Source organism: Bactrocera oleae, chromosome 2 (assembly GCF_042242935.1).
Source record: "Bactrocera oleae isolate idBacOlea1 chromosome 2, idBacOlea1, whole genome shotgun sequence".
Taxonomy (NCBI): domain Eukaryota; kingdom Metazoa; phylum Arthropoda; class Insecta; order Diptera; family Tephritidae; genus Bactrocera; species Bactrocera oleae.
This window is the reverse complement of record NC_091536.1, coordinates 18,483,872-18,496,761: the sequence shown is the minus strand read 5'-3', so window position 1 is coordinate 18,496,761 and position 12,890 is coordinate 18,483,872. Positions and strand designations below refer to the sequence as shown.

The following is a 12,890-nucleotide window of genomic DNA, read 5'->3' as shown; positions in this document are numbered from 1 at the left end:
GGTATCTTTCTGCAGATTTTTGATTAAACTTGCAATCAAGAACTCAAAAAGGTTTATATGTATGTAACAAAGCATAACCGACCATTTTTCTAAAGTGAAATCACTTTGAAAATTATCTTTGCAGCTTTTCAAATGCATAAGTATGTATAATATATAAAAGCTATAATATAATCAATATACAGAAAGATAATGTATTCGAAATTTGTTGGCAAAAGCTATTTAGGTCGAATTAAAATGTAAATGAAAGCTTTATTACTCAGTTAATTTTTGTTTGAATCCAAAACTTATGTTACAAGAAATGCTTAAAAATTATTTTAAGACAAACCCAAAATGAAAGCTCTTCAAAACTGTAAAAATTTTAAATAAGAACTTGGCAATATTATTCAATGTTTCAGCAATATACTATTAATCAGGTAATTATAAAATGTTCATAATATTCCTTTTCCTTCCATCTTACCTTGCTAAAGCCATCCGTACGTGTAAAAGTTCTCCGAGGGGCTGCGATATGTTATCCACTTTGAAAAATTTATTTTCTTAACGAATCAACGCCAAATAAAAATATTATTATTTGTATTTATTCTCAAGGTCGTCACAGTCAGCGTTTGCAATTTTTTCTATATTCGTATTTATTATTGTCACTTTTGCTATTTGCTAGGGAAAAATGTATTGCCAGCTGTTGAGGAAATTTGAACCTCTCATTAAAACTGTGTATATTTTTTTCTTTTGTCAATAAGTTTACGCGCTATGTACATATGTTTGTTATCACGGATATATAAATATATTCTGCGGTTAAAATTGTATGCAGGTAAAGATGTATTTAAGTACACAAAACTCAGATTAAGAAAAATAAATATTTTTGTTTTTTATTTAAAAATTGAATTTCCATAAATTTTAAATTTAATATTTTACGCTTGAAAAATTTATGTTTTATAAATTATTTTATTTTTTATTAAAGTAGTCTTAATAGCAATACATTTGAATATATTGTGTTATAACATTTATTTTTATTCGTTACTGCATTAATTCGGTTAGCTTATGAATTTCTGTGTTTTTATTTTGTTATTTCTATGTTATTATTTTTTTTTTAAATTTATTCTTGTCTTCTGTTTGTTTATAAAACAAATATTTTTGTTTGTATTTCAATATGTTTTTTATTTATTATATTTTTTTTTATTTGTCTAATTATTTTTCATATTTTTTGTTCTCTTTATTTTAATAATTATCAATTTACTTATCTCATATATTTTAATAAATAATTTCTTCATAGTCATCGTACTTTCCTATATTTTTTCATATGTACATGTACATATACCTAATTGCGCCCCATCACTAGCCTTTCCTTATTGTCTGATACATTTTATTTTATTTTTTTGTTTTTGTGTTTCTGCACTGATATTGATTTTCCCCAACCGCTTTAGCCCTGACAGTTGCAGCAGCTGTTATCCTTTTCCATATATAGGTATACATATGTATGTATGTATAAGGTATATGTATGTATGTATGTATAATGTATACATATGTTTGTGTATACACTCTTTGCTGCTATTCCATTTGACACTCTTATTTTTAGCCATTTTTGTTGTTGGCTTGTGGCATAGAGCGATTTTCTGCATTCACTCGCTCACACATAAAGCCCAGCAGCTTATCCACGTGCCTTATGCAAATCTCTCCGCCATCCTAAGGTAAAAAAAATAGATGTATGCAGCATTGCTTGCAAAAAGCAAAATAGTGTAATCAACGCCCTCCAACAACAACAAGTGAGTAAAAAACTTAATCCCACCGTAGATATTTCGCCCGCATCATCTGCGAAACCGAAATTTCCGGTGTGATTTTATTACCGCAGCATGTGCGAACGTGTTAAATGTGTGTGTGTTTGTTGTAAATTCATGTTGTCAAAAGGTTTAGGAGAAACAGGTATCTTTACATTTTTTGTCGAAATTTATTGACACCTAACGCCGCCACCATTAAGTAACATAAGTGTATACATACATATACACAGACAGAGTCGCACACACACACGCAAAAAGTATTTGCTAAAAACATTTTCCGCTGACATTGAAGTGTAATTTGCGCGCGTGTTACCGCAGCCGCCTCTGCCGCAGCCTCGCCCACCGCAGCGGCGGTCGCGTCGCGCTCCATCAACGCTGCCGGCATTAACTTCCCCATTTCGTCATTCGCATTTGCACGCGGTTTCAGCGGTCGATTGTTGTCAGTAGCAGAGTAAATTGTGCGCTCAGCGCGTTGTTGCTGCTGTTGTTGTCAGTTGTGTCTATAAACTATCAAAATTCGTTATTCGCCATGCTTTTTTGCGCTGCTCTTTAGTTGTATTGTTTAGTTTTTGTATTTCGCTTTTGGCGCTTCTGTGGCCTTGCCTAGGTTCAAAGAACCGCTCGAACTAATACCAGAAGCGCAAAAAGTTCGAGGAGAATTTCACGCCAATGAATACAAGCAAACATAGGCACATTAATTTATTTAAATATATTTATTAGCATGTGTGTGTGTGTGTGCGCGTGAAGCGAATAAAGCATATTGATATTAATTTAGCAATATTAAATCACTATGTACACAAACACACATATATACATTCATAGCTACTCTCACATTTTTTTTTTTGTTGAGCTGTTGTTGTTTCTGTTGTTATCATTTGCGCTTCAACATATCAAATTTTTTATCAATGTCCCTGATGCGACAGTAGCTGTCGCTTGTTTTGCCCGCGCCTATATAGCTGAAGGCCTCCAGACTCAACTCGAGGTTCAAAGTGCTAGACTAATGGAGGCCGTGCGGTCGGTGAAACGCTTCTAAAAAAAATAACTAGGCATGACGCATATGCGACAGGGCACAGAGAAGGGCAAATCACGCATTTATCTGTATGCATGTACATATGTACGTTTGTTTGCATATACTTTTTCAATGAAATCACCTCCGAATTACGCTTGGAGGACATTCGGTGCGTTCAGGGCTTATGCTGACCTCCAGTAGGATTGGCAAGGATTTACAATTTTCGTGCATCTGCAACCGGAGAGGAAAATTGAAGGTCTGCGGATAGTTTACGATTGATAAAACGGATTAAGGTTGTCAGTGAAAACTTTTTATTGCAAACGAACACAAACAGAATCTATGCTGATGTAATTAAAAATATAGTCTGCGATATGCTATCGCAATAATCATTGAAATACAAATATACACGAACACAACAAAAACTAATGTGCAAAATTTTTAACATGTTCTGTAAAAAAAAACTTTGACATTCACACACATAAAAGCGTTTAATTCTAATTTGATTTTAGAAAAGAGAATACAAGTTATTTCAAGGTCACTGAATAGCACACGTTCAAAATCCAGTGAGTGTGTGACATAGCATTTGATAAACAAATAAATGTTGTGCAACATGTTGCTTGGAATGTTGCTAATGAATAGAAAGAAGCAAAGACCAACTGACATGTTGGAATGTGTACACATGTACGAGTACTAGTATAAGAGCAGAATATTAAGAGTTGAAGCAGGCATATAATTTCTTTGAATAAATCAAGATTTTTATTATTTACGTAATACTGTTATAATACACATACAGATATATATATATAATGATAGTTCAATACACAGCAATACCAACAATTTTACAATGAGTCTTTACTTGCTGCAAGCAATGTGTTGTTGCAATACAGTGTTTGCACTACAAAAATGTAATGAGCACAGTAGAGAACGAATATAAAGAGAATATTTTTAATATAAAAATTTTGCATTGACAATCGCCATGCCCTATTAAGCGCCAGCCAACCTCCAATATTTTGATATTGAGTAAAAATCGGAAGTAGCAACAACAAGGTGTAATTAATGAGAAAGAAAAGTCAGAAACAAACACAACCGCATTCCAAGAGCTTGGCATTAATTTCTTAACAACGTAAAAAACAAGAATACGTAACAAATTAATAGAGCTGGCTACTACAAGGTATATACATACACACATACATACACATGTACATACATATATACTAATTAATGTATATACATTTATGAAAAGCGAAATAAATTAGAAAAGCTTGCATGAAAGGGGGCAAAATACAAATTTTCATAAAGCGAAAAATTGTTGTTTACAACAAAAGTAATTACATATTAAACAATTAACAAGAGGAAGAGAACGCAGAATCGCAACGCAGTTTCTAAAACAACAGCAACAAACAGCTAAACTAGGCAGTAACAAGTAGCGATGGTCAATGGCAACGAACTGCGACCAACGGCAGCGACATAGACGACGACGTCAACCGCAACAGAGGAACTACTCTCAAAGCTCATAGACACAACCTCAACGGCAACACAATAATACATACGCTCATACAAACATAAAATAACCAAGGGAGCGTCGTATTTGTATGCATTTACGTATGTTAGCCAGCAACAATATCAGCTGCAGAGGAGGGCAAAACTAAATTTAATTTCATTTTATAGTCATGAGCGCACAAGGTTCTTCCTATATCTCGTTTGGCATGTACATATATACATACAAATACATTAATATATTTATACGCATACATACGTATGGCAAACGTGCTTGCCATTTATTAATAAAAAAAACAGTCGACTTTTATATGCATACATAAGTATGTAAATAAATACTTTGGTATTTGAATACATAACGAGAAGCCTAAACAAAAACCCAACAAATATCGTATTAATTACAACAAAAACAATGTTAGGGAAATTGCAAAGTGCTTATAGCATATACCATATATTATGTACATATGTATGTGTTGAAAAAACAGAGAGAAAAATATTGCAAAAATAACAAACTAATGAGAAAATCAAAACAAATGAGTAAGTATTGGTGTATATACTTAATAGCAGACTAAATCAGAAACAATAGTTTAACAGCAGATCTAAAAACCAACTAGGAACAAACCTAAAATATTTAATTTAGGTTGATTTTGAAATTTATGCGTTGCTAATAAACTTTTTTAAAACCCGTAAAACTTTTCTGTGAAATGTATAAAAAATTTTTTAATATAATACACAGTACAATAACCTTCAGAAAAAAAAGGTTTGCCCATGAACGTATGATTGGTGCGGAGATTGTTTCGTTGTCTTAAATAATGTTAAACTTCATGAAGAAATCTTGTTATAGATAAATAAGTTTTCCATAGGACTTTATTTGGATCGGCCAGTTTGTATGGCAGCTATATTTTATAGTGGTCCGATATCTTCCTGATGAGAAAAGAACGTGTGCAAAATTTTAGACCGATATCTCCAAAACTGCTGCCCCTCAGTTTTATTTTCGCATATTTACAGATAGATATTTTTATAGGCTATTCGATGTGAAACTTCGTGGCAAACTTAATATACCCTGTTCTGGCTTAAAAATAAAAATAAAATTAAAATATATAAATTAAAAAATAAAAATTTAAAAAATATTAAAAATAATATCCTCAATTATTACTTTTCATGCACTTAACCTTATTTTAACCCTTAACCTTTAATATTCCCAAACTTTTTTCATTATTTATTTAACCATCACATATTTTATAATATTGAGTACCACCAACCATCAGAAGTGAATGATTATGAGACATTTCTCCCAATTAATTTAACTTTACTCCTTGCTTAGTTAAGTTATCAAACGTTCTGCCTTATGGTTTGTGATTCCCGCAGGGTCTAATAATATTAAGTTGTGTTCACATTATTCTACACTAGTTTTGTGTGTTTGGCATGGTTTATTTTTATTTTATTTGTTTACTTGAGCATGCTCTCACTTTATTTGTTTTACTTTACACTACACTATTACTTCGTAGCTTTTGCCTTTGCCGCTTGTTATTTCAATATTTAATTCTATCAAGTACATAGCAACTATAAAAAGTAAACATAGCAACAACCAAATGGCAATTCTGACCAGCATACATGCGGTTAGACAAATAAAAGTGTATATACATAGGTATGTATATTCATATGCCTGTATATGCATAGTAAAAGGGAGGCCGGTATATATGGTATACAAAATATTCTCACATCGTATAATCAATGACCTCACTCTCAAGTTGCTTGATTATTCGGCCGGTTAGCGAGCACTCACGCAAACGCTCGCTACTTATGGTACATACATAAATATCGACAGAGCAGAGCACAACAGCGCAGCGGCGCTCACTGTGAATTTAACGCAACATTCTGGTGCATAACATATGTAGCAGTACAAATGTTAGTAACATTCGGGTAACTTACAGCGACGCATGAATAATGAAAGTTAAAAAAGAGCACTGTAAATTAATAGTGTTAACTCTGTGAATGCAGTGGGTGACTCTGTAGCGTGCGTGGGCGTGAGAAAATAGTGTGATAAGCGAATTTTCGCTATTAGAAGTTTGTGTCGTCTAATAATTTCGATATTTAATATTTAAATTTTATTTACAGTGCATTAACATTTAACTATTAATACTATTTTTTGTGCTCTCTATGTGAGACTACACGTAGCTATATTTTTAAAATCAAACGCAAATTACCTATTGCTTGATACACTTTTTGTGTCTTCTATAAAGTTGCATGTAAAGTGGACCTTAGAGTATTTGAACAAAGCAACATTGCCAATAGACAATGGCTAAAAGTATCCATGCTTACATACATACATATGTATTTTCGAACTTTTTAAATAAAACTAAAAAATTAATTTCCTTTAAAGAGTGTTAATTAACGGAAGAGAATGATTAAATTCTTTTAAAAACTAGATTTTGTTTGATCTAAAAATCAAAGTTGTATTCAAAATGTTCAGGTTTGCATTTGCCAAATAAAAAGACAACAACAAAGTACTAGCACATATATATGTACATATACATATGTACATGCATACACTCAAAGCAAATTTTTATGCAACTAAATGTCAATTTCAACCGTTAGAGGTGAAATAAATAGAATGTCAAATTTCAAAGGCGTTCAAAGCAAACACAAGCGCACGAAATTAGATTTAGTGCCATTTTGACCTTACTGACATATGAAAATGTAGTTAAATCAAATCAAATCGAAATGCTTTGTATTGAAATAAATGTTGCATGTTCACCAGGAAATAGAGCGAAATAAGTTTTGAGGTTATATTTATCGATAAAATGAAAATTAAAGCAATGAGGTTAGGTTTTGTTTTTAGAACTATACTTTCTGTTTGAATGTATGTAATATAATGTATTTACTTTATTATGTAACAATATGTATAAACTTAAAAATTAATTTTTTTGTTTGGTTTAGTTTTTCAATTCATTTCATTTCATTTTATATTTCTACCCTACCCCTCTATTTCTACCCCTCATAAAATTCAGCATGGATTATTTTCAATAGCAACGCTGTAATTTCCGAATAAATTTTTCAGATCGGCCCACTATAGCATATATAGTACACAAGGAAGTACCTAAGTACACTTAGTGTGGAAATAGTGTAAACTTCAACGAAGCATACGCGTACGTAATGCACAGCTGACTATAGTGGAGCTGCTGGTTGATTTGACAGCATACAAAAACAAATATATGGTATTAACATTTTTTTTTTTTTTACTCGTTTTTCAAAGTCCACTTTATAGCAATATGTTTTTGCACAAATGTATGCATATAATTTCCATAATGTTTGCTATAAAATCCGATCGTTTCACACTTTGCAATTTACACAATAAATAAAAAAAATTTAAAAAAAAACAGCATATGTTATATGAACAAACAAACAAATATACATAAGCACGTGTGAACTTTTTAAAAAGCGACTAAATTGTATTTGAATTACTTTTGCGAAGGTATTCCATTGAAAAATATAGTTTCTATTGCAAAAAAGCCAATATTTGTCAATCGAAGGTTAGATATTGTTGACTTTGGCGACTTACGCAAGCGGCAAATATTCATATGCACTAGGCAACGGTGTCGTCGTCGGCCAACAAACCGCACTAGAGACGACAGTGTACTCACATATGTATGTACATACGAGTATGTAAAGGCAAGGCAAGTATAGAAAACCAGATGAAAAGCACAGATGCGGTAGGCGGATATGATTGTTTGTGCGCGACAAACAGCACGCTGAGGGGCGGACAGTGAAAACCGCTGACCCAAACTAAGCACAACAACAAAAACAATAAAATTTCCAGCAGTCGTTTTAACGATGGGGAAGAGAGAGAAAATCCGAAACAAAGCGGTAGTATTGAATACCGTCGCGTTTAGCTCCACCTTTTTGTTGTTTCTGCTATGGTAAAATGTAACAGCTTCAGTGCTCTGCTGAGTAACAGTAAATAGAACTTATCAACACTTCATACAAATTTTATTAAAAGGCAAGAGTTCATATTAAAAAGTTACGACAAATAGCGGCATTGACGTTAAGCAAACTGCATAAAACTTTTGTGATTGTCTTACGTTGGTCAAACACTTTTTTTTTTTAATTTATTATATTCTTATCGTTGTTGTACACGTATATGCACATATGTGCATATGTAAAGATTGTGGCTTTAACATTTGAGTACACTCGCGTTACTGCTCTCTAAGCGCAGCAGCTGATGACTGAGCGAATAGCTGGCGAAGCTGTTGCTCACCCAATGATAGTAGGAGCATCGGAAATATATGCACGAATTGTTGTTGCTACACGAGTAAAACTGCTGTTGGTTGTTGCATTACTGTGTCGCAAAAGCACAATGTATAATATTTGTTGTGAGAATTGCAATTTACAAAAACAAAAAAAAATAGCGCCGCAATCAAAATTTACAAAAGAGTCTTCTCTGCACCATACAAGTATATGGTATGCGTGTGTAAGAGCAACGTACGCTTTTAACTCACTACCTTCACCCCTTCAGACGGCTGTCAAGCGTTTGCCCAGCATGGGAATTCTCACAACGCCAACGTCGCGACTGCAAAACTTGCTGGCCACATGTATGCTCTGCTCTTGAAATTCTTAAACCAATTCTCATAAGCTAATGCTGAGAGCACACTTGTCCACCGCAGTGACACTAGCTCAGCTTATTATAAGAAAACAACATTTGTTTATTGTTTCTTCAAACGTAAATTGAGTGCTTTTACTGACTGTGGTGACATTTGGAAAATTGCTTTTGTGCCGCAAGGCAATAGAAATTGTCTCCCCCACCAAGCAAATATGTAAATAAAATATTAGCGGCATTCTTTTTGTAGTATTGCAAAGCCAATTTCTGAAGATAATTATAACATTATGGCACTTACAATTTTACAGTTGCTTCAAGGCGCTTCCGCTACATACAATTTGTAAAGTATGAGCATAAAAAGGTACGATTACGAGCATAGAGAATATAAGTTCATGAGAATGCATAATGTTTATGTGATCAGCTGATTCAATAACGCTGTATTATATACTACTACTTTTCTAGATTTAAAAAATCTGATAATCCTTTTTTAAAATTGGTTTACTGTAGACATTAATTAAAATTAAGTCCATAAGTTTTTTAGTAACAATGAAAACGATCGGAGATAGCAGAGCATCATACTAAAAGATAGTTTAGTTTAATTTAACTTCACGAACTATAAAAAACTCTATGATAGTTTTTTTTTTTATAAAATATGTTAAAATTGAGCTGGTAGTTTAAAGGGGTTGCCAGCATATCATTTTTTAAAATAGTTATCCAAAATGTAAAAATTTTAATTTTTAGTTAATTTTCATTATCAAATTTAACAACAATCACGGTACAAAAGCTAAATAAACAGAAAAAGGATGAGCATGAAGGAAAATACCTATATAAAAGAAAATGCAAATGTACATAGATAAAAAGAAATATGGTTTAAACGTTTTTCTTACCTGATATATTAAATAGTTGGATTTTATGAGTAATGAAGAAAAGAAGTTAAGCCACAAAGATCAGCAGATGCTAGAATGAGGATAGAGAAAACGGCATTACTTAGCTTATCAAGAATAATATAAAAAAAGGAAAAAAAAAATTAAAATTAAAAATTCGCTTTAAAACTTTTGAGGTGATAATATCGATTTCGATAACGATAAACAGTTACAGCGCGGTTGTACAAACATATTTTCGTTTAATGCCTGTTTACAAAGTCGTGCCAGGTTTAATTTATTAATTTTCCTGGAAAAAGCTTTTAGTAACAATTTACGTAACGCAATAACGAAAATATTATCGCATACATTAACCAAATGAACAAAAATTAAAAGAAAATAATTTTCTTTAATCAAAAATTTTAATTTTATTAACAACAGAAAATTTTTTCTGTTTTAAACGGTTTCAAGGTTTAATGTTATTGAACTTATGAATTTATCAGAAGCTGCAAAATAAAAAATTGATTTGAGACTGTGAAATCAGTATAATTAATTCAAAAAATAAAATAAAATTTTGTGAGAAATGGGTTTTTCAAAAAGTTTAACTGCGGAAAACGACAAGAAAATGTAAGTTTAAAAAATTGCTAAGGATGAAAAAGAGTCTAAATTAAGCCAATGTACTGTAGCTGAAGAGTTTTTTATTTATCCTGTAAAATTTTAAATTTAGGTCACTAAGTTAATCGGTATTATTATGAACGTAACTGTTAAGTGTAGTGTTCACGGTTTTCGGCAATTTTAAATAAATTTCGCCTAAAAGCTTATTGAACCGTGGCTGAAATAGCAAGCTCTACTAATACCAAACACAAACATATTTATTTATTTTTTCAGTTATATGTATATACATATGTATATGCGTGTATGTGTGTAAACGTTTTATAGTAATGCAAGAAAAAATATGTGTGAATTGATTGTTTATTGTTTATGTGAGCGTTTATGTTTAAGGTGAGCAACTTCGGTCAAGGAATTGTTCTTTATTAATTTATATGTACGCATTTGTATTGCTACATATGTATATATGCAGTTGTGTATGTGTGTGTAGATTAGTGTGAACATGGTAGTATGCATGCAGCTTGCTGTTATTTTCACAATTTAAATTTTCGACTATTTGGCGTGTAGAATTTAACGAGAACAACCTCCAAACGACCAACCAGCATCCTCATTGCCTCAAAGTGCCACTTTTTTATGGCGCACAACTAGCTCAGCCGAGTGTAGAAGCCATTCACCTTTTAGTAGTTGCTACAATATGTATTTAACTCTGTTGCTTTGTTTGTGTGTGTGTGTTTGTGTATAAATCATGGCATTCACTACGCATACCGTTGTTGCCTGCCTAGCTCGTCGACTATAACTAGCTATCTACTCAGATATATACATATAAATACTTGTATGTATGTATATACTTGGGTGCTGTTGCTTGGCGCTGCCTCGTTGGGCCATTCACATTTCGCACACAATTCGTTGCCATTTCGCGTTCACGTCGCAACATAAAAACTAGTTCTTCCACACAATAATGATGATAAATAAATTCATGCTCTTCCACTAATAATAATGAAGTAATTTCGAGGGTAAAAACAAAAACAAAAAGCAGCCATCAGATTGCTTCACCGCCTTCCCCCACCTGTTATGGCATGAACAATTTGCAGATTTTATGTTTGGCACTTTAAATTTATGTTAATTGTTAGGCCTTCACTGAATTACCTTTTAGCCATTGATCTTTTGTTGCAAGCTAATTTTGCGGTTTTCAATTGTTTACACATTACACTTAGTCGCAAAAAAAAACAGTCAAAATTCAACTCATCATTTTGCTTATCGCCATAAGGCCAGTTTGATGGAATATTTAGTTTGCAGTTCGTAAATTTTGTTTAATAGTGTACACAAGTATTTCAACTATTATTTAGAATTTATTTCAATTTTTTCAAAAAGTCTTATATATTTTATATATACGTATATATATATACAAATATTATTTGTGCCTAATTGACAGCTGCCTCTAAAGTGTAGCTGTTCAGTTCGATCACTAAATGGTTTAAATATGCTAGACTGATTATTTGGAGACGAAAGATCCGTTCACTATCAAATTTTTTCTAATTTTATATAACGCAATAAAAATATTTCGACGAAAAATAACGCAAGGATTTTATTGCTTGCTATGCCTCCATTAAATTGTAATAACCTTGCCTAATAAGCCGCAATGTTTTTTACTAATTGTTTTTTCACTATTATGTTTCTCATCAAAACATGTGGCACACACACATGCAAAATGAAGAATGCAAGTCATCATCAACCAACGCCAACTGATAAGCAAGCACCATATTTATATATATATCTGTTTGTAAGTTTCTTATTAGTAATAGCAATACACTTATTGCTTTCAATACACTTGCTGTCATTAATTCACTAATAACGATAACTATAGCTGTAAACTATAAGAACATAAACAAGAGAAAACGTTAACTTCGGTCGCACCGAAGCTATAATACTCTTCACAAATATAAAATATTCTTTATAAAAACTTCATTGCGTTCGTTCAATTTGTATGGCACGTAAAATGAAAGTGTTTTTCATGCAAGCACTTCATTCCGATCGTTCATGGCAGCCATATGCTATAGTTCAAAATTTCAGATCGATATCTCAAAAACTGAGAGACTAGTACAAGTATATACAAACGGACGGACGAACAAACAGACAGACGGCCATGGCTAAATCGACTCAGCTCATCATGCAGATCATTTATGTATATCTCAGACGTTTCCTTCTAGATGTTACAAACTTCGTGGCAAACTTAATAAACCCTGTTCAGAATAAAAAAATCTCAGCAACACTGACAGACTTTAAAATGTTATGAACCAGACGTCTAAATCATTAGCAAGAGCAAAAATTTCGTAAAAGAATGAAATAATGATATCGATAGCAGTAAAAACGGTATGTATACTTGAGTCAGCTGACCGAATTGTAAGCCAAATATTTGTGCCAACTAAAACGTGCTAAAATAAAACTGACAAGTCATCCAAATTAAGCAATGCCAAGATATACATATGTCTGTATACCATATATCTATATAAAATATGTAAAATTCAATATTTAAATAAATTAAAGCCAGT

At 32.2% G+C, this 12,890-nt stretch overlaps 1 protein-coding gene across 5 annotated transcripts in view; it reads right to left on the bottom strand.

Moving 5' to 3' along the window:
* rdx (BTB/POZ and MATH domain-containing protein rdx) overlaps positions 1-12,890 on the bottom strand; it is a 166,987-nt gene that overhangs the window by 144,211 nt on the left and 9,886 nt on the right. The window contains exons 1-2 of one of the 5 annotated variants that reach the window (XM_070110395.1): positions 8,175-8,518; positions 458-673 (exon numbers count right to left, since the gene is read on the bottom strand). In XM_070110395.1, the coding sequence (XP_069966496.1) occupies positions 458-471 (14 nt within the window). In that variant the 5' untranslated portion in view covers positions 472-673; positions 8,175-8,518. Of the gene's footprint in view, positions 1-457; positions 784-8,174; positions 8,519-9,759; positions 9,830-12,890 lie in introns of those variants that run through there. The other 4 variants (XM_070110398.1, XM_036377882.2, XM_070110404.1 and 1 more) reach the window with 4 other exon arrangements.